The sequence below is a fragment of the Muntiacus reevesi genome, chromosome 5, assembly GCF_963930625.1.
Source record: "Muntiacus reevesi chromosome 5, mMunRee1.1, whole genome shotgun sequence".
NCBI lineage: Eukaryota > Metazoa > Chordata > Mammalia > Artiodactyla > Cervidae > Muntiacus > Muntiacus reevesi.
The window spans coordinates 42,145,742-42,171,334 of NC_089253.1; the positions used below are offsets into that span (position 1 = coordinate 42,145,742).

Sequence of the window (25,593 nt, forward strand, 5' to 3'; positions counted from 1 at the left end):
TCACGAGCCTGGCACTGCTGTGGGTGTGCACAGCTGGGTGACACATGTCCCCGAGGGCCTGCACCTGTGCCCACAGCTGAGGACAGAAGCATATGGCGGCCCTGGGATGGCCCAACCTGGGCCCAGCTGGAGCCCCATTCCTTCTCCTGGCCGAGGCTGGACCTGAACATCTGGCCACATCTGGCCAGGGGGCTGCGAGTCCTGGAGCCCCCATGAGAGATAGAGGAGCCCAGTCATGCTCCCCGCGCTCCCTGCCGCCCAGAGAGGGACCAGGCTCATAGCAGGTCACACAGGTGGAGGCGAGGCGGGGTCTGTACCCAAGGCAGGGAAGGTGGGGGGGTCCTGGGACCACCAGAGGACTGCTCTGTTCCTCTCTGGGGCGCTTTGGCTCGGGGGCTCCACCGAGCAGCCCTGCCGTATGCTCAAGGGACATCCCGGCTGGCCTTTCTCAGGCCACAGCTGCCTCATCTGTGGCGGGGTACCTGCGGCAGCGGACTCTCTGATCCCTGCAGTGTCTGGCCAGGGTGATCCGCTCTGCCCGGTTTTGTGAAGACTTGCCTGGTCTCAGTGCTGCAAGTCCCCTGTCCCTGGAGCCTCCTCCTTGGCCCTGCAAACCAGGATGGTTGGTCCTCCCGTCTCCAGGGAGACATTTCTCCATCCACCGTCTTCCTGCCCGATCAAGTCCCCAGGGACCTCCATGTCCCACTTCCCTCCCTCTGACTGCAGGGTGTCTGCCTCTCTCCTCCTCTCTCTCGCCTCTGTGTCGGGGTCTCCAGCTCCCCTGTTGGTGTCTGGGGTTCCTCTGTCTCCTCTCCTGTCCCCGGGATGGCCCCCTTGTTGGTCTCTGGGGTCTGTCTCTCTGTTCTCTGCCCTCTTTCGTGTCTCCCCCGCTCTGTCTCCCCCGTCCTATCCCGGGGTCTCTGGCTCTCTGCCTTCCCTGGGTGGTCTAGGCCTTCCCCCTTCTCCCCTGGCTCGAAGCCCCAGGGCTGGCTGGGGTGGGAGCCAGGTCTGGGGGCTGTGACCGGGCTGGGAAGGGGAACCCAAGCAGACATGATATTTATGTTAGGACTTCAAAGTGGAGCAGAGCCCAAGGCGGGGGGTTGGTGAGGGCTCTCGAGGGGCGGGAGGGGTGGGAGGGAAACAGGCAAGAGCCAGACTGAGGTCAGCTTAGGCCCCGCCCTGGTGAGGGTCTCCTTGGTGACACACACCTCCCCGTGGGACACTGAGACCCAGAGTGGGCTATTTTGGTGCTGAGTTCCAAGAAAGGCACTTCCTGCACCCGCGGCCTGTCCCCAACCCCATCCTCTCTTCCTGTCACCCTGCAGGGGGAGCTGGGTCTTTGCCTGGGAGGCAGGGGGCTTCGAGGGGGAGCGGGAGCTGAGGACTCTGGCAGGAAAACATCCCTGGCGCTGGGACAGGCGCGTCCTCAGCTCTCTCTGGCGGAGGCCTTGCCTGGCAGGGCAGCGAGGGTCTGTAACCCCATGGGCCCTGACTGGGCCAGGCTGCTCCAGCCACTCAAGGCCTCTGGGGGCCACAGGGCTGCCCGCCTGAGGGCCTGAGGGGCCGACATGGCCGTGAAGGTCACCCCACCCCTGCCCCGCCACCCTTGGCCTCACCCCTGCTAAAGACACCCAGCTGTTGGGGCCGGGAAGACATGGGGTCAGGGGTCCAGGCCCCAGGCGGGATGGGCGGGAGGGACTGTTTGTCTCATTCTGAGACTCAGTTCCATGTCCTAAGCCCCGTCCAGGAGCCAGACCCAGTAGACACCCCTTCAGGCCGAGGCTACCTCCTCCTCCAGGAAGCCTCCCCCGTCTCAGACTAGAGGCTTGCTCTGGTCCCAGGACCCTCTGGTCCCAGGCCCACTTGGGCCTCCCCAGCCCCAGGCCCCCGGACCGTTCCCCCGGCCCCCCCTTCCCCAGGCACTTCCCATGAATCACTCAGGCTGGAATCTGATGAGCTCAGGCCTCCCCGCCCAGCGCTGCCGGCCTCTGCCTCCTGCCTGGCCAGTGGGGTCGCCACACCCCCACGAGGGTCTTCCCAGCGGCTCACAGCCCCCACTGGGGTCCACCATGGGGTGGGGCGGCTGAGTGGCAGCTGGGATAGGCCCCGGCCGTGTGGGTCCGCGTCTGTGTCTGCACTTGTGTGTGTGAGCATCTGCACTTCTCCGCCTGTGTAGGAAGGAGGAAGCCTGTCCGAGCCGGGGCCCTGGGTGTGTCCGTGGCAGGCCGGCAGGGGTGGGTGTGTGCGGAGTCCTTGTGGAGCAGGTCCCCACATGTCTCCGTGTCTCTGTACGTGGGTCAGAGAGTCACTTTCTGAAGCCGAAAGGCGGGGTGCTGAGCGGATAGCTCTGAGCTCGCAGACCCAGGGACGTCCGTGTCGGGGTGTGGCTCAGAGGAGGGGCCGTGTGTCCGTGTCCCGTCCCGCGGGGCACGAACGGCTTACAGGGTGTTCCCAACGCTCTGGGTGTTCCCCTTAAGGGTGGCAGTGCTCAGGGATTCCGGTAAGCGACCGTGGCAGGTGAGGTGTGACACCGCCCGTGCACAAATGAGTCAGGGCGTTTTGTGTGTTAGGCTGTGCACATGGACGTGGTCCCCAGGCCACACGGGGCGTTCATTGCTTTGTCTGCAAGTTGAGTCAGGGCGTTGTGGGTCTCAGTGACGCCTTCCGCCCCACCCCTGGCAGGGCCCTCTCTCAGGCCACCCCACGGGCCTGGCTCCTGGGCCTGCCCGGAAAGAGAGCCCTGGAGGGGATGTGGCCGCTCCCGCATTCCCTTCCCAACCTCCGCTAGCAGGATCCAGTTCGCAGGGCGGTCCCAGGGCCCCTCTGCAGAGCTGCTTCCCTGCTGGCACCAGGCCCTGCACCATCCTTCGAAGGGAGTGCCCTGGGTCCCTGGGTGGCCTCAGGAGAGAAGGGACCTTAGCAATGATGGGGAACAGGGCACGCTCGCCCCCTACTGGCAGCAATGGAGGCTGCACCGCTGCCTCGAGTCCCAAGAACCGGGATGAACTGGGTTGTAGGTTGAGTCTTCCTGGATCAACTATTCCGCACACACTTACCAAATGCCAGTTCCCGGCCAGGCATTGTTCGAGGTCCCCAAGATTCAGCAGGGAACAAGGCTGACTTGGCTCTGGCCTTCCGGTGAGGAAGACAGACGGTAAACAAACTCAGAGAACTACTGTGAGGTGGTAAGTGCAACAGTTCCAAGTGAGGAAATGACAGCTGCTCCTCCAGAGATGCAAGCATCAGGGTCAGCCCTGCCCTGCAGCAGTGGCCGCTGGACTCAGCGTGGCCCCTCTCAGAGCCCTGACTTCCTCTTCCAGAGGGTGACAGGTAGGTGGCAGGGGTGGGAGTGGGGGCAGTACAGACCCAAGTGCACATTAGGCTGCCCACATCACACCTGACTCCCTCCAGCTGGGGCTGTGGGTGCTTAGCCGGTTCCAACACAATGGGTTACTGCTGAGTGGATGAGTACACGAGTCCTTCTCCCTGGGAGGACTGTAGAATCTGAAGATCCACGGAACCTGGTGTCTGAGTCCTTTCCCCTGTAACGAGTCACTTCCCCTGAGCAAGCTTCAGTTTCCTCATCTGTAAAACGGGGATAGTGAGGTCAATCCTAGACTGACCTATTGTTCCCTGCCCTGGAGCCCCAAGCCTTCCGATGACCCTTGGTCATGCGGATTTACCTGGTCGGGACCCCTGAACCATCAGAATCTCTTGAGAAGATAAACCGGGAGATTCAGGCAGCAAGCAAGGCCTGGCAATGCTTCAGTGAGCCACTAACTGCTGGGGGCATGCTGGATTCCCAGGGCCAGGAATTAGGACTGAGCCCTGGAGAGGGGTGGGAGGGGCTTGCAGAGGCCCCCCTCACAGGGGCCCAGAAGCCTCCGCCAGTCCTAGTTCCCATGAGACCAGCTCTACATCCGGCCCTGGGGCTCTCTGAACACCTCCTAGGATCATGCCAGGACCTTCCTCTGGGACTGAAATTGAGACATCCTGTGTTCGGTTCCCAGAACCCAGCCGCCCTTAGCCTCCCACCTCACCGCCCTGTGCTCTTAGTTATCAAACTCCAATCAGTGGACAACATTTATTGAGCGCCTGTGGAGCGCCCAGCACTGTACAAGGCACGGGTGGGTGTGGGACTGATGGGGAAGAGATACCAAAGAGTGAAGGGAGACCCTCACCAGTGAGAAGCTTGTCAGTGTGCGTGTGTGGGAGGGGGTGGAAGTTGGCAGAGAGCTGCTGATGGCCTAGGGAGAAATTTGGGAGTCCTGCACCCGGGCTGTGTCTGGAGGGTCTGAAATCCCAGTGGCTGTGATTTCTGCCTCGCAGCCGTCATGTCTGATATGTGGGCCGGTGTCCCTTTGTGCTCAGGGTCCGAACGAGCCCCTCAGAGACTGGCTAGGGTCCTCCTTCCACTGGGTCTAGTTCCTTCCCAAGGAGTGGTCCCCGGAGGCCAGCCTCATCCAGACCTGACTCCCAAGAGAGCTGAGGGCCAGAAGGCTTGGCTCTTGCACTGCCCCTTAGTTGCTTGGCGGCTGCAAGACTGCAAACCCCAGGACCACCTGCACCGCCGCAGCCCTGGAGCTGCAGTCTTCGATCAGGGCGCCCTCTCAGCCGCTTCCTGGGCCACGTGTGCCCTCCTGTGGTGGTTTCCGGAATTTTCTTTGCTCCTTTGCTGCCTCCCCGGACCTCCCGCTCAATCGCTTCCATCTGTCTGACTCTTTGCGACCCTATGGACTGTAGCCCACCAAGCTCCTCTGTCCATGGGATATCCCAGGCAAAAATACTGGAGTGGGTCTCCTGCCATTTCCTCCTTCAGGGGATCATCCGGATCCAGGGATCGAACCCTCGTCTCCTACATCTCCTGCACTGCAGGCAGATTCTTTACCATTGAGCCATTGGAGAAGCCCTAGACCTTGAGGATTAATTTATTGGTGGCTTAGAACACAAGGCATAGTTGGAACCTGATTTCCTGGTTTGGCCTAATGGTCTGGTGTGTGGCATCTTAGGAGTCACTTTCCCCAGCCTTGGTATGTAATAAATCAGGCCCTGTTCCCTGAAAACCTCTTGTGAGGTCCAAGAGACTTCAGTGGGGAAGAGACAGTTTCCGAGTCCTCATACCATTTCAGAAGGCTATCTCACCTGTCCACTTCCCCTGGGACAGCAGCATGCCTGGGAGGACTTCTTCTCTTGGGGAAAGACTGGAACAGAGGTGCTCCCTTGGCTGAGCTTGACCCCCTAGGTGTCCCCCAGGGCTGCCTGGAGAACCTCTCCCTTAGGTGAGGGTGGAGAATGGACCCTTGGAGAAGCGTGTGTATGTGCAAGCTGGGGGTTTTGCTAATACTCAGCCTCTTTCTCTCCCCCTTCCTCTAGTTGTGCTCTGCTCTGCAACAAAACCATCTGTTCTGAGCCGTGGAAGGCTTCTGGGAGACGGCAGCGCAGCAGGAGCACCCCCACTTTACAGACGAGGACGCTGAGCTTCGGATGTGCTTGTTCTGCAGGTGGTGTAGGCAGGACTGAGCCCTGAGGCCTTGCTGCCTCTCTGAATCCTCCTGACACCTGGGAATTGGTGGGGCCTTTCCGGGCCTTGAACCCGCCCACCCCTCCCCACTGCCGCCAGAGGTGGGGCCCCTGCTGGATTTCTCCCCTGCTGGACACACTCCTCACTGAGGGCTTCCTGGCCTCCAGCTGGGGGAGCAGGAGAGGTCAAGGGCCTTCATCTGGGACCCCCCCCCAGACCCCTTGCGCTTCACCCAAGTGCCCTGGATGTGGCCAGCAGGTGTGATCGGCGTGCTGGAGGGTCAGAGGTGGCGGCAGACCGGGAGTGGAGTGGGAGAGGCTCTGGGGGCTGCGGCCTGGGCTGGCGAGGCTGACGCTCTGCAAGGCCTTCCCAGCAGGCTCCGAGCTTCCTGCCCCGCGCGGCCCTTCTGTCTACTCCCAGCTACTCCTCTGCGGCCTGGCTCTCCCCCGTCTCTGGCCCCCTTGGCTGAGCGGGGCCTCCCCTGGCCTGGCCCTCGGCCCCCTCAGCCACTGTCGCAGATTCTCCCCTGCCATCCCTGGGGCTGGTTTTGGCCTCGGTGTCCCCAGCTCCCCGGCCCCCTTTCTCCTCCTCCCTGTCCCCTGCCTCTGGCCCCCCACTACCATCCCCTGTGGCAGTCCCAGGTGAGGCCCCCGGGGCCTCGGGCTGCTCTGCCCGGCGGTAGACGAGGTAGCCAGCGGTGGGGAGCCTGTGAGCCGGGGCTCCGGGGGGCAGGCGCTGGTAGTCCTGCCCCTTGTACAGGAAGAGGCCAAAAGCATCAGGATGGGTCACCCGGAACTTGGTGGCACAGAGCTTGTTCAGCATGGCAATCGAGGCGCCTGGGGGCACGGCCAGCGTCTTAGAGGTGCAGCCACTGCTGGGGTCCTGATAGGCTACGCGGAGGAGGTGCTATGCAGGGAGAAGCGAGAACAAGAACTCAGTCCTGCCTGCAAGGCTCGAGGTCGCAGTCCAGGCTCTGCGGTGACAGGGGTGGCTGGAACAGAGCCAGTGGTAGAACCAGCAGCCAAAGCTTTCTGAATCAGGTGAGCTCTGAGGGGGGCTCCATGGATGAGAGGGCTGTCCCTGGGCTCACGGGTCAGAGCCATGGGCTGGAAGGACAGCCCAGCGGGTCTCTACAGCCTATCGATCCCACTCAGGTCAGGCTTACCCTGTGCCCCCAGCGCTTGTTCTGAATTAACCCCTTTCATCCAAGATCAACCCCAGGATGTAGGTCCTATTACCCCATTTTACAGACGAGAAAACTGAGGCACTAAGAGAACACCTAACTGGCCCAAACTCCCACAGCCAGAAAGCAGAAACGCCCACATCTGGACCCAGGATCTGGCTACAAAATCTGGACTCCTAGCCAAGGCTAAGGAAGGAAGGGTCCCTTGACTGGATGGAAGGAGGTGAATGGCAGAGATACTCTCTGGCTCTCAGGACACCTCGCCTGAGCCCGGGGTGGGGGTGGGGGGGCGGGGGCGGGGAGTGAGGGTGAAGGGGGCATGGGCTGGAAGCCTGAGTTCAGGTGGCAGCCGGAAGCCAGAATCTGGGGTTTGAGCCTGCCTGTGTCCCTTTCCCTTCCCACGTCATGTCTCAGTTTCCTCATCTGTAAAATGGGCATAATAATGATCCCACTTCAATTTCTGTGAAGCCTGTGGGCCGCCAGAGCACTGAGCCGTGTCCATTGGTGGAATGCACCATCCAGAAAGGCTGGCTCGGACGTGTGTTCCGTATGGGGCGCTGTCTGTCGCCTGATGATGCAAGATTGCCCTTCCCCTTTCCACGTCTTTCCTGAGTCTCACTGGGCGAGGGAGGAGACCGTGCCAGATGACGCCAGGCACCCCCCGAGGCTGGCCAGTCCCGTTACCTGGAAGCAGTGGGTGGCGGGCAGGCGGCGCTGCTCCCAGAGGCTGAGTGAGCGCTGCAGCTCCTGCGAGGGGCTCAGGGGGAGGGCGTGGGCCTCCGTCAGGCCACTCAGCAGGGCCAGGCTGGCCGAGAGGCTGGTCAGGTAGTAACCGCCTAGGACACGAGAGGAGGGCTGCGGCTCAGGCTCGGTGTAAGCCACCGCTCCTCCCTGCCTCCTCCCTGCTCAGTCAGGGCACCCCAGCCCCACCCAGACAGAAGCGGGGGCCCGTGGGGTCCCTCACCCTCTCCGGTGAGCAGGGCAGGCTCTAGAAGCTCTGACATGTACTCGGCCTCCAGCAGAAGCTCAGGAAGGTCACAGTGGGCCAGGACAAGGCTCAGCAACGGCAGGAACTCGTCAGCCCCTGCGCCCTCCCCTGTAGGTGGTGGACGAGGCCACAGGGTCAGGATCATCTGCTACTTATCTTAGACAACGACCCTCCCTCTGCCTGCCAGGCAACATGGTCTCTATGGCAACCAGGGGCAGTGGGTGGGGAGTGGATGCTCTGCTTTCTGGGCCACAGTTTTACCATCAGTGAAATGGGAAGGTTGGACCCATCCATATATATATATATATATATATATTTTTTTTTTTTTTTTTTCTTTGTTTTCCCTGCTGTGCCATTCCTAGAGCCTCTGCCCGGTGGCCTGCCTCTGACTTGGCAGGGGCCGGTGGGAGGTGGTGGGAGGGGGCATACCCGCCTGGGTCCTCAGGGCCGTGTAGAGCAGCTTGCAGGCCTGCAGGAGCCGCTTGACCTGGGCACTGGGTGAGTAGGCTCGAAGTAGCTGTAGCAGCTTCTGACGCACCAGCTCCATCTCTACCGGGGAGGGCAGGCTTAAGTGGGACCCGAAGGCGCTGGCGCCCCGGGCCCGGGCCAGGCGGAGGCCTTCAGCCAGGCGGCCCAGGGAGCTGTTGGCTGAAAGCCGGCGCCGCAGGCGGGCCACCAGGATGGGTCGCAGGGGCTTGAGCACGGAGCGGTGCAGCGACTTCTCCAGGACGCATTCTGTGGGGGAGAGGCAGGCAGGGGTCAGAAGAACTGGGGTGGGGTGGGAGTCCCGGGGAGGAAGGGCATGATCGGGAGGGGAGAGGGGTGAATAAGAGGAGGAATCTTTGTGACTGGGAGAGAGGCGGCGGGTAGCAGTTGCTTGAATGGTGCAGAGATGAGGGGGGTGTATACGGAATAACAGACTGGGAGACAGGCCGGCCCTGGAGAGGCAGAGAGAGCGGAAGGCGGAAGAGCTGAATTCTGGAGACGGGGCTGCACCGGCGGACCCGGGCTGGAGTCTCACCTAGCCTGTCTGGTGGCAGCAGCTTCTCCGGGCCCAGGTCCGCGCTCAGCATGGCTCGGGCCCGGCTCAGGGCCTCGCGGACGGCCTGCAGCTCCCGGGGTTCGGGGCCGGCACGCACCTGGGTCAGCAGGTCCTGCACCAGCTGTCCCACGGCCGTGTGTCTGTCCTGTGTCAGCGCCGCAGCTGCCCGGCCCACCTGCCGCTCAGGCGCTAGCAGGGAGCAGAAGGCAGCGCTCATGGACCGAAGCAGGGGCCGCCGCCGCCGCTGGTGGCCCAGGTGGGGTGAGGTCACTGGGCTCCCCTGGGACCCCGGCACCCCCTCCTCCTCTGAGCTGCTGGGGGAAGCGCAGTCCACCTCCTGGAGGGAGGGCAGCGGTGGGAGGCTGGGGCCGGCGCCCCCTGGCACACGGTATCCCACCGAGCTCTCCCTCCGTAGCAGCTGGCGAGGGGGCAAGCTTTCTGTCTGGTTGGGGGCTGTTCCTGGCAACACCGGGACGGGGGGAGGTGGCACTGCTGGGGGAGACAGGGGGCTGGAGGTCTCCGTGGACACACGCACTTTGAAGCTCCTCTTGAATTTCTCCCGCTTGGTGGGGCCCAGATCCCCGGGGAACAAGGGGTTGAAGAAACATAAGGCAGCTCCGGTGCCCTGGTCCAGCTCTTGTGGGGGCCGGGGCTTCAGCCGGGGCAGCGGGGGGCCTTCCGATGGGCCTGGCTGAGCCTTGGTGTTGAGGGAGGAGCTCCAGAACTCTAGGAAAGAGAAACAGGTTGGGCCTTGGGGTGGGGGTGGAGGGGATCAGGGAGGGGACCCAACTGGGGGAAAGGCCCGGGCTTCAGGCTGTGTGCCGTCGCCTTCCCTCTCCCTCTCGGCCTCAGCTTGTCCATCTGTGCAGTGGGTAGCCCGGGAGCCCTTACCCATGCCCAGATGGGAGATGGCTTCCAGCTCCTTGTGGGTAGCTGCCTGGCGGATGGCTCTGGGGAGCTGAAGCGGGAGGAGAAGAATGTCCCTGAGGCCAGAGGGGAGCAAAAAGTGGGCAGTGAGGAAAGCTCTGGGCGGCGGGCACCGGGAGCGCCCATGGGCAAGGAGAACACAGCGTCCCGGGAAGGGAAGCAGGGCCCTGTGGAGAGCAGGCGCCCTGCAGGCAGGCTCACCGGGTGTGGCAGTAGGCACAGATCAGCTGGACCAGGTCTAGGAACACGAGCTCTGAGCCCTCCAGGGAGACACCTGAAGGATGGGAAGTGAGGTTGTTCTCTGGGGGGCACCCCCCTGCGCCCCGACCTGATGCTTCCAGCCCCTCCCGCCAGGCCAGGCCAGTCCCTCTCACCCCCAGCGGTCTCCTGGATACAGTGGCTGGAGACAAAGGAGGGGCCGCTGGCCTCGGGCAGCCGCACGCACAGAGCTTGGCACTGGCGACTGTTAGACTTCCGTACCAGGAACGTCTGCAAGTGGACAGGGGTCGGAGGCTCGAGGCCTCTGTGTCCAGCCCCTCGCCCCCCTGCCCTCAGCCTCCACCCCAGGGGTGGGGAAAGACTCACCCCGGGGGGCTCAGTCCTCAGCACGTGCAGCGCGGCAGCCTCGTTGGCCCGCAGCTGCAGCCACACGGGCCGGGTGAGCAGCAGGCGCTCCCGCAGGCTCACGGTGCGCCCCGGCCGCTGCGATCCACCTGCCTGCACCCCGCCGGCACCAGGCACATCGTACCGTGGGGCCTGGGCTGGCCTGGCGGGGAGGGGGGAGGCGGGGGCACCAGACCTGAGCAGGGTTTAGCCCAACCGTCTCCCCCTCCTTTGCCCTGGGACAGACCCAGCTCGGGTTCCCCACCTTCCACACCACCCCACCGGGGCTGCCCTTCCAACTTCACTAACTTTTCTCTCTCCAGGTGCCCAGAAGCGAAGCTGGCTGGGTAGGGGGCTCCGAGAGGGCCTGTTCCTGGCTCCCCGCGGGTTTCCATGGCTGGGAGCTCCTCCGGTTTCTCCCGGTTTCTCTCGGGACTCAGAGAAGCCAGCCCCCAAGGCGAGAGCACTCACATTCCCAGTGGTGAGTAACACTTCCTGAGGGCGGTTCGCCCTGTCACACCCGCCAGTTAACTCTTGTGTGTCCACTCAGCCCGGGCAGTGCCTGCTTCCTCTGCTCTGGGCCCAGCCTCTGGGGGCAGGGATCTGCTCCGTGCAGGTGGCCTGCCCAGGGTTCCACCTGCGGGGCTGCCACCTCCACATGGCGTGTCTTGCAGCCTTGCCAGACTCCTTGAACCGCACAGGTGGGCAGAAAGGAGTTAAGCAGGGCCTGCCAAGGTCTCTCCAGGCCTCGCCCTTGGGGCACCTTCAAGTTTGTGGTCAACTGCTCATGTGTCCCTGGCCCTGAGGTCAGCCTTTTGGGAGAGTGCCCCCTACTGGCTACAGATGACTCATGCCTGAGCTTAACTTGGTTTTGGGGATTTCAGGTTGCCATGGAGAAAGGATGCTGTGTCTCCATGGAAACTAACCCCTTCCCTTAGTGGAGGTTCTGGGGGTGGTTCTGACAGCCAGCGCTAAATAGGGGGGAGTCTGGCTGTGAGGTCGTCAGCACATGGCGCTGCTGCTGGCTGCCTCCCACGCACACAGGCTCTGCCAGCCCGCCTTGCCAATCTGCCAAGAGACTGGGGCAGGTGCAGACATGATCCAGTCTCTAGGCACGGAGCACCCAGGCCACGTGCTCGCCTGTGCCACAAGTTGCTTCAGACTTTGTTCACCAGCACCAGGCAGTCCAGGGCCCAGCCCCGCACATCTGGAGCACATGTGTGGGGGAATGCCCCCTTCCCCAGCCTATACCCCAAGTCAGAGGGGATAGGCTCTGCTCACTGGATAGCAGGGCCCCCAGCAGAAACTGTCCGTCTCAAGCACTCTCCATGAGAGCCCCGATTCCCTTGCAAGGTAAATTAGACACATGTGGGTCATGCCAGAGTCCCAGGAAAGGTTTTAATTCCAGTCCCTGAAATGTGGGAGGCAGACACCAGGAACCTCCTCGAGAAGGAAGACCAGAGGAGCCTGCCTTGTCACCTCCAGCAACAGCCAGGACATGCAGGCCCCCAAATATAATTTCTGGCTCAGAGTTCCTGTGAAGCGGGACCCAACTCAGTGACTAGGGTCCAAGGTCAGAAGAAAGGATGTTGCTTTGGCTTAAGACAGGCACGTCTTCATCAGGGAGGGCTCCAAGGAGGGCGACCTTTGGGAGGGGGCGGTGGTGGGCTGGCTGGGGAAGGAGGAGACCGTCCGGCTGGCCTCGGGCAGCTCCAGGCCTTCCCTGTTCAGGCCCCGGGGAGGGCAAAGGAGCCCAGGCCAGTGATGGCTGGAGCAGAGGACCCCGGAGCAGCACTGGAGAGCTGGCTGGGCAGACCCCGAGAGGCCTGCCGGTCTGCCTTTCTGCAGCAGGAAAGTTCAAGTCCTGGGTTTGGTGCCAGCTGCTCCAAGGGGCTGCCCTGGCTGTGAAGAGCAGGGTCAAGGTCCTGAGAGTACACAGGAAGGGGAAAATCATTGCAGGTGAGAGGAAGGCAAACCAAGAGGAAGAGAGACGCTTCATACGGGGGACTGAGAGGAGCGGCCTTAGTCTGGCCCAGGGCGGGTGAGGCCGGGAGGGCAGGGCAGCTCCACAGCCCTTTCGAACAGGCTCCCTGGTTCTCCCGGCCCCCGGGCCAGCTACAGAGGCTCAGCATTCCATCCTCCCTAACCAGACCTGGCCCCAACCCCACCCCAATTCCCACCATGACCTCGAACCCAGAGCTACCCTCAGACCCAGAGCATCCTAACTGATCTGATATGCCCCTACCTCCCCCCAGGCGCCTTTCCGGGAGGCTGGCCTGGGGGAGGGGGTGGTGGAAGGCGGGACACCTTTGGTGGTTCTTACCATCTGATTTTCTCTTCTGAGGGGACACAGCTGCCCTCGCCTGGGTGGGTAAGAAGAAAAGCCCACTGAGAGGTTGCCTGCAGCTTAGCAAGACCCCCCTCCACAGCAGCCTTTCTGGGATGGGGGGGCTGCACATAGGGGTTGAAGGGAGCTTAAGGCCCCTTCTAGGCAAAGGATGGACATGCTCTCTTGTCAGAGACCCAGGCATCAAAATCCTCCCAGCCCATCAAAATCTGCCTGGGAACAAGAAAGGGGCTGAGGAAAAAAGGAGGTTTGGGAGGCCAAGCAAAGCCAGGGCACCTGGGCTGAAGGCAGTGGGTGCCGGGGGCTGACAAGAGAGCTCCCCAGGGGAAGGCCCACACAGAGACCAAAGCCGGTCTGGTTGGGGAGGGGGCACCACACTGCCAGCCCGCACCCTGTGGCAGGCAGCGTTGCACCCACCTTTTTGATGGCCGTCCAGTCCTCCAGGATGTCAATTTCCTGCAGCATGTACACGATGTAGGGGCCTGCGATGGGGGTCAAGGAAGCAGGAAGCCTGGTGGAAGGGGCAGGGGATGGGCCCGGGCCCCTGGCCCAGGGGGTTGGGGTAGGGGCGCCAGCACTCAGAAGAGATGGTGCCGTGGACGGCGGGGTGGGGAGCTGAGCTGGGGTAGCACTCAGGCTGCACCTCCGACCTCGTGGCTCATGGGTTCTCAGCAGGGTGGAGTTCGTGGCTGTGGCCTATTTCAATCTCACCCAGTCCACAGAGGGCTTCCAGACCCAATCTTACCACCCCTTGGCTCCCTCCTCACCTCCTCTCAGACTTCAAGGTCAGAAGGCCAAGGCCCAGGCCACCCACTCAGGGATCTTGCCCCCCTGCTCCCTCGTCTGGCCCCTTTCCCACCTACACAGGGACTCTCATCTCTTCTGTCCTAAAAACCACCCTCCATCGGTCTCACACCCCCGTCTGAGGAACAGCCACTCTGTCCCCCTGACGTCTCCACACCCTCGCCTCCCACCCCTGCTCAAGTCTCTCCAGTCCAGATTCTTCCCTCCCTGTTTGAACCTGATCCCCATCACCAGGAGGTCAATTTCCTGATAATCTGGCTGCGGCAGAAATATGGAGGGGTGTGTATACCCGAGAATTCAATTCAACTCTGTGCTGGGCTATGCAAGAGGGGAGGCCGGCACAGCAGGCCCTGAACAAGAGGGGCTCACACCTGGGGGGTGGCAGAGATGACTATGTCCAGAAGGGAGGCAGGCGCCCCAGTTCAGGTACAGGGGTGCAGAGGAGAGGGAAGCCACAGCCATTTGTCGGGGAAACCAGGAGAGGCTTCACGGAGGAGGTGACAATTGATGGGAACCGAACAGGCAGACAGGTAAAGGCATCCAAGAGGAGAGTGGAAAGTCAGCAAAGGCACAGGGGTGGGAGAGCCTGGGATATGCCCAGGACACTGTGAGAAAGCCAGAAGGGCCTCAGAGGAGGCCTCACTCAGAAAACCATGGGAAAACCTCTGGATGAATGCTTCTGTTTCCCCATGGTCCACACCGCCCAGGAGGACCCTGCAGAAAATTCAACAGCTGGATCTGCCTGGACACGGCCACAGGCGGCCAGATGACCTTAAGTGAGTCTGGTCTGCCTCTGTCTCCTGTGTGCCTCCACCCTGACCTCCTGCCCAATTCAGGCCACTGTATGGGGAAGGATACCGGAAACGAGAGGCGCCTTCTTCCTCTTGTTGGGCGGCAGGGAGTCCCATGTCTTCGAACTGCCTCTGGCGTGCAATTTGTCATCCCACCACTCTGCGCCCCAGGGCAGAGTCAGCATCAGGGTGCTGTCCTCCCAGGACGCCCCACCCCTGTAGCCCGCATCCCTCATGTGGGCCAGGCCAGCCTGTCCCCATCAACCTCCCCAGGGCAGTGCAGAGAAGCCTGGGCTTGGAAGCCGAATTCAATCCTGGGAAAGAGGTCACTGTACTTCTGTGAACCTCAGCTTCTTCATCTGTTTCAGGGACAGGGGTGTAAGATCACTAACCCCTCCCTCCCCAGTGCCCTGTGTGAACGGACACGGTGGCCATGGCAGGTGCATGTGTGTCAGAATGATACCTCCGTTCGGGAAACTGAGCACATGGGCGGGGGACCCCTGAGCCGCCACTGTGCGCCAGGCACTGGGCCAGGCCCTTCCCCATCTGCTTTCCGTCAGTCCCCGTGGTGACCGCGGAGCAGGTCCTCTTACAAGCACCCCTGAGCAGGCGGGGAAACTGAGGCCTAGATGGGGAACGGGCACTGAAAACAGGGCCAGGCAGGGGCGCCAGCCGGCCACTGGCCTCACCAGAGCTGATGTCCAGGCTCTGGCGGTCCTCCTCCAGCCTCTGGATCCGCTCCTGCAGCTCGCCCTGCAGCGTGTCATAGAGCAGCAGCTTCTCACTCTGCAAGAGGCGCCGTGGCTCAGCTGGGCGGGGCGGGGCAGCCACCTCCTCCCCACCCAGCGCACCCACATTCACCTCCAGGTGCTGCCTGGCTCCCTGCAGTTCACACTCATACTTGTTCCTGATCACGTCCAGACAGAAGCCCTTGTAAATCCCTACGGAGGGAGGGCGATGGGTGGCCCAGCTTGGCCAGGGCCCTGGCTGCCCACAAAGGCGGGCGAGCCAGGGCAAGGGTGAGCGGAAGGGGACAGGGAGCCGTGGGTTCTCGCAGAGGGGCGGGGCACGGGACGGGCCACAGACCTGCCACCTGAATGCGAATCTTGAGGCTCCGCTGCAGCCCCCCCAAGGGCTCCGTGTATTCGGGCGCCCTCTCAGCTCCCACTTCCTCCAGCCGCACCCGCAGCTGACTCAGTCTTTCCCTGAACAACCTGGGAGGCGAAAGGCAGCGTGCGCCTGTGTGCCCATCCGTCGAACACGTGCCCAGCGCCCCGGGTCAGGCCCTCGCTCACGCCAGCCCCAGCCAGCCCTGGCTAGCGCCAGGCCCGCCGCTGCCTCCTGCAAGCCTGGCCCCGGGCCCCTCGCTCACTTCTCCTTCAGCTCCGAGAACTGCTTCTCCAGGTCCATCATCTCACTGACGCACTCGCTGCGGCGCCGCTCGTAGTCCTCCTCGTCCATCTCTGGGACAAGAGGCCAGTCAGGGCCGGCTGAGGGGGGCACGGGCAGGGTGCTCGAGGGTGTGTGGGGCTCACCTGAGCTCTCCTCTTCGGACTCGGTCTGGCTGCCGCTCCGTTCCTCCTCGCTCTCCTCCTCCTCCCCATTCATCTCGGCGGCTGAGTCACCCTCTGCTTCCATTTCCTCTGTGTCCTTGCTTGGAGGCTGGACAGGCATCTGGGCGCTGAGAGTAGCAGTGTAGCCGTCACTTGCCCCTGCCCCCAGCTCCGAGTGGCAAAGTGGTCACTTGGGGAGACAAACCAAGCTTCACTGAGGACGGAGACAATCAGAGGAGGGACTGGACTGGACTCGCTGGGCCCCGGGGACACACGGGGTGGGGCAGGTACAAATGGAGTCGTCTACACGTTTCCCGGAAATCTAGGAGCCACAGAAATGCCCATCCCCTTGGACATTGTTGGTGATCTCAATCTCTGTAATACTGGCCAATGTGATGATCCGTAAGATGGGAAAGGCCAAGATGGGCTCCCCACTGCCTACAGGACTGGGCCCAAACTTCTGACCCAGGCTTTCAAGGCCGTGCACAGACTGGACTTGAATCACTGTCCAGCTCCTTCACCCACATCTAATGGCCAGTTCTCAAACACACCACACACTTCCTCCCCAGCCCCTGCTGCCCACTGTGCTGTTCCTTCTGCCTATAAAGCCCTCCACTTCTCTTTCCACTCTACAATGCTTGGGTCCTCTCGCTATGCTCAAATCCTATCTCCTTCTGCTTCCTCTAAGACCCCATGTCATCAGTTCTCCACTCTCTTCTGCATGCTCAATTTTCCCTCTTGGCAGCTCTTAGGAAACTTTAGACATGCTTAGGTATTTCTCAACATACAGAAAAAGCAGAAACACAAAACTTTATCCTACTCCACTCAATTACCCACTTCCCATCTTTTCAACGTCTCGTGAACACTTGCCCTTCCTACTCTTTCACCTTCCACTTGTTCCAATCTGTTTCTGTAGCACTGCTCTCAGTTGAAACTGCTCCTGTAGTTAACAGATGACCTCCTTATTGCTTCTCAGCCTTTTGGCTAAGATCAAGGGTAGTAACAGATGACCTCCTTGTGCCCAATGCCAATATTTTTCAGTGCCTATCTTGACTCCTCAGTAACAAAGAACACTGTTAAGCATTCTTTTACTCACCGATTTAATCTTTATTGAAAAACCTAATATATGCTAGGTACCATCAGACACGATGGTAGGAGCTTGGCTCAAGTGTGGCAGACAGAGTCTCTGATCTCAAGGAGTTTACAAGTTCCTGGGACAGAGAGGCCAGGAAGCAGAAGAGTTAAGACCAAGGGCATATGGGAGAGGCAGCTAACTGAAACCTGGAGCTTGCTGCAGCAGTGAGGGCTTGTAGAGGAAGATGGGCCAGACCCATGAGCTGAGCTGGTTGAGGAAGAGAAAGCATTCTAAGGAGAGTGAGTGGCATGAGCAAAGACCCTGAAAGGAGAGACAAAGGGCAGGATTGGGGGCATGTGGGTCTAAGCCTCAGAGAGAAATCTGGGCTGTAGAGATCTGGTCATCACATATAGTGAGTTCTTCAGACCTTGGGAGAGAGTGCAACCAGCAAGGCAGAATGTGTGGAGTGAGAAGGGGCTCATGATGGAACTCCAGGGTCACCGAAGGGGCAGATGATGAGACCCCTCCAAAAAAGAAGAAAACTAGCAAGAGATAGAGAAGGAAAAACTCAAAGTTGGGGAGAGAGAATTTCAGAATGAAGAAGTGACAGTGCCAAGTGCGGCCAAAAGATCACCCAAGAGGAAGAATAAACAGTCTTCTCAACAGATCATCTCTGTGTCTACTGGGGGTTTCTGCTTCACTGATACCTTCTCTGGGCTTCTCTGTAGTCCTTTAGCTCTGTGCAGTCACCCTTCCTGACTTATTTATGTGTCTACTTGCCCATTCTCATGTCTGTCTCTCCAACCAGCTTGTAAACCTCACCAGGGCAGGGCTGCACATGTGCTTTATTCACCCAACTCATTTGATGACTGGAGGATTTGCAAACACAAAGTTAAACAAAAACTTTTGTAGGGCAGGGATTGGCTTTTACTTTTCGGTAGCCCCTGGCTTCTGCAAAGGTACCAAACATCGAATAAACTAATTGGCCTAAGTTTCAAAGTGGGCTTCCCTGGTGACTCAGACGGTAAAGAATGTGCCTGCAAGGCAGGAGACCTGGGTTTGATCCCTGGGTGGGGAAGATCCCTGGAGAAGTGAATGGCTACCCACTCCAGTATTCTTGTCTGGAGAGTTCCATGGACAGAGAACCCTGGCGGGCTACAGTTCATGGGGTGGCAAAGAGTCAGATATGACTGAGTGACTAACACTTTCAAAGTTTCAAAACATCTCTCAATGATTTCCCAAATGATCTCAACCTGGCCTGAAAGCCTCGGTTCACCAAACCAGCCTCTTTCCCATCCTGCCTCAATTTCCAAACTCTGCAGTTCTTCTTCACTAGTAAGGCCTATCTTTCTGGGCCAGAACGGGTGAGGGGTTGGGGAAAAGTCTCTCCAGCAGTCTCTGAGTCTACTGCTTACCCTGGGTATAAAAAGAGAATAACCATTGCCACTCTCAGTGTTGTAAAGGCTGCAAGCGGTGAATGGCAAAGCAAATTGTAAGGCACTGTGCACATTGCAATTTATCCTTCAGAAAGTGAGCAAGTCGAGGGCAGGCCTCCTAAGAAAGAAGATTCTGCCCCAGTCTCGAAGAAGCCAACCCAGCCCCTCCACGGCGCACCGAGAGCTTCCCGCCCAGTTCCATCTCCGTACGTGCAGGCGCGGGCGGGAGAATCACTGGCTCTTCCGCTGCCAGCTCTGGTCCCGCGGTCCCCGCACGCGTCCGGCCGGTTAAGTCTCCGCTTCGGCCCTGGAGATTGGGCCGGCTCCGACCGACTGACCGGAGAGGGCAAACCAGGCGCCAGGGTTGGCGTTACGCACCCGCGGGGAGTGGGGCCTCTGACCTCACGTCCAAAACTCCCTGAGAGGTGCCGGAGGATGCGGACACTGCGCTCCGTCGCCGGCTCCCGGAAGCGCTGGGCCGGTCTTTCTCCTCCTGGGGCGGGGGCCTGGCCGCGCTTCCGCATGCGTCATCAGGAGGCGCCTATCGGAACTCTCACAATTGGGCAGCTGGGGGTGAGGCATGCTGGGATACCGCGGGCCGGTTTCCATAGCAACCGATCGAAATTTACACAGGCTCTGGACAGGCAGGAAAGGCCCTCGTGCGTTCTTTGCCATGAAGCCCGCGCGCCACGGTCGGCAGCCACCTCCCCCGGCTTGAAAAGGGGAGAACCTGCGACCTGTTCTCCCATCCCCGCCCGGTTCAGGAGAGTAATGAAGCCAACTATAAGTGTCAACACATTTATTTACACATTGTATTCGGTAGGCAAATGACCCAGCCCAGCCTATTCAAGGGTACAAATCTCAGACTATTAACACACAGAACCTACCAGACCTTTCCCTTCTTCAGAGTTCCCGGGGCGGAGGCCTAGACTACCAGGAAGCTGCCGAAAACCTAAGAATTAAATTCAACGCCTTCATCTGATTTCTTTCCAAAACGCCCCTTTTGTTAAGTACTGACTTCTCAGCTCTGCCCCATTCATACATTTTTGCTCTCCTACTGCCCACCCACCCAAGATTGTTAATAATAACAATAATAACAACAATAATAATACTGTAATAATATTAATAATACTTCACATTTGTACGAAGCTTACAGAGTGTTTTCACATATAGCATCTCCTCTGAGCCTCCCAACAGTTCTGTGAGGTAGGTATTTCTCACCTCCCTTTTACAGACGGGGTAACTGAAGCTCAGGGAGAGAACGGGATTTGCTCAAGGCCACACAACTAGTTAGTGGTTAAGCTAGGACTTGACCCCAGCACCCCATATTCAAGTCCAGTGTTCAGACACCACTGCCACCACTGTAAAGTGGAGTGACATTTCTTACCCCAGTCAGGCCTGAGGGGCGGCCTAAGGAGGGAGGGGTCTGAGACTTCTCAGACTAGGTGGGGAAGGACTCAGCAGTGACGCGGGGAGTCAGGGTACTTGGCCTTCAACTCCTGTTTGAACTGACGGTAAAGGATCTTATTGTGCTGATTTTCAGCCTCCTTTTGGGGATGGAATTTCAAAACTTCTTTGAAGCCCTTATGAACCAGGAAACCTTCATTCAGCACCTCGAAATCGAATCCTGCCACGTGCAGCTCACAGGCCTGTGGAGAGAGAGACAGAAGTGTGATGACGTTCCTAGAGCAGAGACTGACATCCCTGCTCGCTCCTGCATTCCTAGTCCTCTGGAGGTACCATGGATCTTCCAAACAGTCAACCACTTCCTGAACTATGATTCCTCCTGCCTCACTGACTCTTTTCCATCCAGACCTCCCTGATGCCCCCATCCCTCCTGCCCCATTTCCCCTTCCCTCTCCCTTAAGAGCACCTGGCTGATACGATTGAAGCCATACTGCCGAAAGCGCTCGTCGAAGGTGGGCACCTTGCCTCCAGCCACGTAGAATGGCTCCCAGGGGTCTTGCCAGGGCACCACGTAGGCAGGCCTCAGCAAGGTCTCTTCTGGCAGGTTGACCCAGCGGGAGTAGTTGGTGGGCGCCTGGCAGGGGGTGCAGAGCCCATAATAGAAGGGCCGCACCTCGCCCACCTGGTAGAGCTGCAGCAGCTCGTTTTTGTTCATGGGCATGCGGCGGGCTCGACGGATCTCAAAGGCAGGCACCACCAGCGCTGTGCCCGCCCACTGCTTGCTCTGATCCAACATTTCCCGCAGGCTTCTCCACAGCCCCTCGCTGGGCACCATGTCCACGTCGATTACTAGGGCATAGTTGGCCCCCTCACGAGCCAGATTCCTCAGCAGGTTATTGGGGTAGGAGACGTTGGTGCCCAGCGCGTAATTGACCCCGGGCTGAGCCACCCTGGCCAGCTTGTCAAAGACCTCCTGGCAGGAACGCAACAGGGCAAACTCCCCTGGCTCCCGGGGGTCGGGAACGGCGGCCTCGTAGCGTGAGGGGCACACAAGGTGCATGGCGACCCTGGCACGCATATCAGGGCAGTGGCTGCTCAGCGCGTAGGTCAGCACCGTGGCCAGCTGCGCCTCCTCCTTGGTGGCGGCGAACACCGACACCGACAGAGGGCCCTCCCAGCGCTCCAACAGGCCCGACAGGTGCAGCAGGTTGTCCACACTGGCGTGAGTGGCCAGGATCACATCGTTGGGGTCCATGGTGGTCTTCAGTAGGCCCCTGTAGACGCGGTAGTCGCCGCTGGCGTCCAGGACGCCTCCAGAGGCCAGCGCGGTGCGGAGCTGCGCCTTGACTTGGTCCACCGACCGCGGGGACGGGGGAAAGAACTCGAAATATTGGTCTTGCTCCTCTTGCCCATGTAGCCCGGACAGCAGCGACAAATAGAGCAGCTGCAGCATAGCCACCAGCATGAGCGCGGCCAGCAGCAGCTGGTAGAAGGCACATCGGATGGCGTAGGACATCTGCATGGCTCTCAGGGTTCGGGGCGCGCAGCAGGGACCACCGGGCCGCAGCCTCTGCCAGCCTCTGCAAGCCCGGATTTACCGCAGCCTGCCGAGCGCGGCCGAAGCGAGCCGAGGCGAGCCGAGCCCCTCGCGCAGCCCCGCCCACCCGGCCGCCCGTGCTGGCCTCGGGCGAGCCAGCTCGCCCCCTGCTCCCCGGGAGGAATTACTGCAGCCTCAGTCCTCGCCGCGCGCTTTGCAAACGCTGGAAACTGACCGCCACCGCGCCTGCTGTGTTCCGGGGGACCTGCACCCCCTCCTCTGAGTCAGTTCGCGACCTCCTGGACTAAGTGCGTCTTGAGACCTCGGTTCTCTCGCCCCAGAATCAGGGAGCAGAAACTGTGACCGAACTTGACTGCAGAATGGTGAAGGATGGCGCGGGTTCCTGGCGGCGGCCGGCGGAAAGGAACAAAAAAGCCCCTCTCTGTCCGCCGCCTCTCCCTCTAAGTTTTATCAGGTCTGTATTGAGGAACAACTGTAGGGGTCCCGGAACAGGCCAGGATGAGAGATAAGGGCATGTGGAAGAATGTGCTCTACGTGGGACGAGGTGGCCGAGTGGTTAAGGCGATGGACTGCTAATCCATTGTGCTTTGCACGCGTGGGTTCGAATCCCATCCTCGTCGTTCGTGTTTTACGCTGGAGGTGATTATTAATTTTCACATCCTGGTATCTGGGGTGGTGGGTTGAAGAGAACTGAACTGGGGATGCGGCACAATTCAGTACAGGCCGGGTCTCCTTTCTGTGTTTGTTCAACGTGCAGCTCCGGCAGGTTCGTACTCCCAAGTATGTGGAGCCGGTGGGAAGAAGACGGAGCTGTACTTTTCCTTCTCCATAGAAAGAGGGCCAACGGTTTGGTGACAGCAAAAAACCAGAGCCAGAATTCTGATCAATGCAAATTGGGGTCCAAGAACTAGAGAAGACCCCCCTGGAGGAGCTGGTCTGTCTAAAGTAGTGGAACTGGAGGCAAGGAGGTAGTGTTAGATCATTTAAATTATTAAATTATTCATCGCACTGATTCCCCTTCCTCTAGCACTTGCATGTATCCACACACCTGCTGCCCTCCCTCACATACACAACTACACTAACACACGACTACTTAACACCAGTCAGTGTACACAGAAGGCGCCTAATAAGTGTTTCCGGAATGATTGACCCATGGACTCTATAGGAGGAGGAGAGGCTGTGCAGAAGGGCAATTACTTTCATAGGTAATCTGTTCCAGCGCTGTGAATCTTTGGAAGGAGCTTTGGGTCGTCCCAGGGAGGGCCTGTAATGTCGGTTTAAGGTGTTTTCCTGCTGCTCCACAGGCAGTAGGGAACCAAGGTTGTTGAGTTAGGAAGTGATCAGGAGCAGGAGACCTTTGTTTTTCGGCCCCAGCTTGTGGAATCTGAAGCTGTCTCCTGGTAGGTAGTGTCAGAATTGAGTTGCATAGGACACTTAGCTGGTGTCAGAGAATTGCTTGATGTGGGGTGGGGGTGGGGGATAAAATAAACCAAACATCAAACCTAGGCATCAAAATTTATGTCCAAATTGTATGTATACCCTGGAGAATGAAATGGAAACCCACTCCAGTATTCTTGTCTGGAAAATCCCATGGCAGAGGGCTACAGTTCAAACGGTCAAAACAGTCAGACATGAGCACTGACCACATAAACACACACAGTGAAGACCCAGGCATAGAGAGCAGACTTGATGCAGTGTGGGAAGGAAAGGGTGGGGCAAACTGAGAGAATAGCATGGAAACATAAATTACCATATGTAAAATAGATGGCTAGTGGAAATTTGCTGTCTGAGCAGGGAGCTCAAATCAGGTACTCTGTGGCAACCTAGAGGGGTGGGGTGGGATGGGGTGGGGTGGGGTGGGAGGGAAGCTCAGAGGGACGTATGTGTACCTATGGCTGATTCATGTTGATGTCTGGCAGAAACCAACACAATATTGTAAATGAATTATCTGCCAATTAAAAATTTTTTTAAGTAAGGAAAATTAAAAAATTGTATGTATAAAAATAAACTGAATTTTGTGTATTGTCCTTGAGTCCTGCAACTTTGCTAAATTTGTTTATTTACTCTTAATTGTGTGTGTGTGTGTGTGTGTGTGTGTATTCTTTAGGATTTTCTGTATGTATGTATATCATTTGTGATTGCAGGTAGTTTTACTTCCTTCTCAATTCGGATGCCTTTTATTTCTCTTTCTTGCCAAGTTGCTCTGGCTAGAACTTCCAGTACAAAGTTGAAGAGATGAAATAGTGAAAAGTAGGCATTCTTGTCTTTTTCCTGATCTCAGGGAGACTTCACTCTTTCACAGTTAAGCATGACATTGGTTGTGAATTTTTCATAAACACTTTTTCAGATTGAGGAAGTTTGTATTTATGCCTTGTTTGTTGAGTATTTCTGTCTTGAAAGGATAATGGGTTTTGTCAGATGCTTTTTCTGCATCAATTGAGATGATCATGACCTTTCATTTCATTAGTGTCATGTATTACAGTGATTGATTTTTGTATGTTGAACCACCTTCAGTTCAGTTCCTCAACCATGTTGACTCTTTGCGACCCCATGGACTACAGCATGCCAGGCTTCCCTGTCATCACAATTCCTGGAGCTTGCTCAAACTCATGTCCATCGAATTGTTGATGCCATCCAACCATCTCATTCTCTGTGGTTCCCTTCTCCTGCCTTCAATCCTTCCCAGCATCATGGTCTTTTCCAGTGAGTCAGTTCTTCACATCAGGTGGCCAAAGTATTGGAGTTTCAGCTTCAGCCTCAGTCCTTCCAATGAATATTCAGGACTGATTTCCTTTAGGATTGGCTGGTTTGATCTCCTTGCAGTCCAAGGGACTCTCAAGAATCTTCTCCAACACCACAGTTCAAAAGCATCAATTCTTCGGCGCTTAGCTTTCTTTATAGTCCAACTCTCATAGCCATACATGACTCCTGGAAAAATCTTAGCTTAGACTAGATGGACCTTTGTTGGCAAAGTAATGTCTGCTTTTTCATATGCTGTCTAGGTTGGTCATAACTTTTCTTCCAAAGAGCAAGCCTCTTTTAATTTCATGGCTGCAGTCACCATCTGCAGTGATTTTGGAGCCCAAGAAAATAAAGTCTGTCACTCTTTCCATTGTTTCCCCATCCATTTGCCATGAAGTGATGGGACCAGATGCCATAATCTTCGTTTTTTTGAATGCTGAGTTTTAAACGAACTTTTTCACTCTCCTCTCTCACTTTCATCAAGAGGTTCTTCAGTTCCTCTTCCCTTTCTGCCGTAAGGATGGTGTCATCTGCATATCTGAGATTATTGATATTTCTCCCAGCAATCTTGATTCCAGCTTGTGCTCCATCCAGTTTGGCATTCCCCATGATGTACTCTTCGTATAAGTTAAATAAGCAGGGTGACAATATACAGCCTTGACGTACTCCTTTTCCTATTTGGAACCAGTCTGTTGTTCCATGTCCAGTTCTAACTGTTGCTTCTTGACCTGCATACAGATTTCTCTGGAGGCAGGTCAGGTGGTCTGGTATTGCCATCTCTTGAAGAACTTTCCAGTTTGTTATGATCCACACAGTCAAAGGCTTTGGTGTAGTCAATAAAGCAAATGTTTTTCTGGAACTCTTGCTTTTTCGATGATCCAATACATGTTGGCAATTTGATCTCTGGTTCCTCTGCCTTTCCTAAATCCAGCTTGAACATCTGGAAGTTCTTGGTTCATGTACTGTTGAAGCCTCACTTGGAGAATTTTGAGCATCACTTTTCTAACATGTGAGATGAGTGCAATTGTGTGGTAGTTTGAACATTCTCTGGCATTGCCTTCCTTTGAGACTGGAATGAAAACTGACCTTTTCCAGTCCTGTGGCCACTGCTGAGTTTTCCAAATTTGCTGGCATTTTGAGTGCAACACTTTCACAGCATCATCTTTTAGGATTTGAAATAGCTCAGCTGGAATTCCATCACCTCCACTAGCTTTGTTCATAGTGATCCTTCCTAAGGTCCACTTTACTTTGCATTCCAGGATGTCTGGTTCTAGGCCAGTGATCACACTATCGTGGTTATCTGAATCATTAAGATTTTTTTATATCATTCTGTGTATTCTTGCCACCTCTTCTTATTATCTTCTGCTTCTGTTAGATCCATGCTGTTTCTGTCCTTTATTGTGCTCACCTTTGCATGCAAGTTTCCCTTGGTATCTCTAATTTTCTTGAAGAGATCCCTAGTCTTTTCCATTCTAATGTTTTCCTCTGTTTCTTTGCATTGATCACTAAGGGAAGGCTTTCTTTTTTGTTTTTTAAAAAAATTAATTAATTAATTTTAATTGTAGGCTAATTGCTTTACAATATTGTGGTGGGTTTTGCCATACATCAACATGAAT

At 57.8% G+C, this 25,593-nt stretch overlaps 3 protein-coding genes and 1 non-coding gene across 12 annotated transcripts; 1 reads left to right on the forward strand and 3 right to left on the reverse strand.

Moving 5' to 3' along the window:
- Positions 1-4,912: 4,912 nt before the first annotated feature.
- On the reverse strand, positions 4,913-11,076 carry RIN1 (Ras and Rab interactor 1). 2 transcript variants are annotated; one of them, XM_065937791.1, is made up of 10 exons: positions 10,574-11,073; positions 10,247-10,427; positions 10,036-10,150; positions 9,863-9,935; positions 9,626-9,717; positions 8,714-9,460; positions 8,122-8,427; positions 7,669-7,800; positions 7,389-7,540; positions 4,913-6,427 (listed from the first exon to the last, which is right to left on the reverse strand). In XM_065937791.1, the coding sequence occupies exons 1-10, from the start codon at positions 10,657-10,659 to the stop codon at positions 5,942-5,944; spliced, it is 2,370 nt and encodes a 789-aa protein (XP_065793863.1). In that variant the 5' UTR covers positions 10,660-11,073; the 3' UTR covers positions 4,913-5,941. The 2 variants fall into 2 exon arrangements, with proteins under 2 accessions (XP_065793863.1, XP_065793864.1); XM_065937792.1 differs by lacking the exon at positions 7,669-7,800 and having other exon boundaries at positions 10,574-11,076.
- A 572-nt stretch (positions 11,077-11,648) lies between these two features.
- On the reverse strand, positions 11,649-18,768 carry BRMS1 (BRMS1 transcriptional repressor and anoikis regulator). 8 transcript variants are annotated; one of them, XM_065937799.1, is made up of 10 exons: positions 18,649-18,768; positions 15,742-15,887; positions 15,579-15,669; positions 15,293-15,420; positions 15,068-15,147; positions 14,896-14,992; positions 14,274-14,366; positions 13,029-13,093; positions 12,588-12,627; positions 12,052-12,189 (listed from the first exon to the last, which is right to left on the reverse strand). In XM_065937799.1, the coding sequence occupies exons 2-10, from the start codon at positions 15,878-15,880 to the stop codon at positions 12,182-12,184; spliced, it is 741 nt and encodes a 246-aa protein (XP_065793871.1). In that variant the 5' UTR covers positions 15,881-15,887; positions 18,649-18,768; the 3' UTR covers positions 12,052-12,181. The 8 variants fall into 8 exon arrangements, with proteins under 8 accessions (XP_065793872.1, XP_065793871.1, XP_065793869.1 ...); XM_065937797.1 differs by having other exon boundaries at positions 15,742-15,949; positions 18,672-18,767; XM_065937795.1 differs by having other exon boundaries at positions 18,481-18,763.
- Positions 18,769-19,054: 286 nt separating this feature from the next.
- Positions 19,055-21,292, reverse strand: B4GAT1 (beta-1,4-glucuronyltransferase 1). The gene is made up of 2 exons (XM_065936566.1): positions 20,144-21,292; positions 19,055-19,919 (listed from the first exon to the last, which is right to left on the reverse strand). Exons 1-2 carry the CDS (start codon positions 21,197-21,199, stop codon positions 19,728-19,730), a joined length of 1,248 nt encoding a protein of 415 aa, XP_065792638.1. The 5' UTR covers positions 21,200-21,292; the 3' UTR covers positions 19,055-19,727.
- A 481-nt stretch (positions 21,293-21,773) lies between these two features.
- On the forward strand, positions 21,774-21,855 carry TRNAS-GCU (transfer RNA serine (anticodon GCU)). The gene has a single exon. It is a non-coding gene; the product is annotated as a tRNA-Ser (tRNA).
- Positions 21,856-25,593: the final 3,738 nt, after the last annotated feature.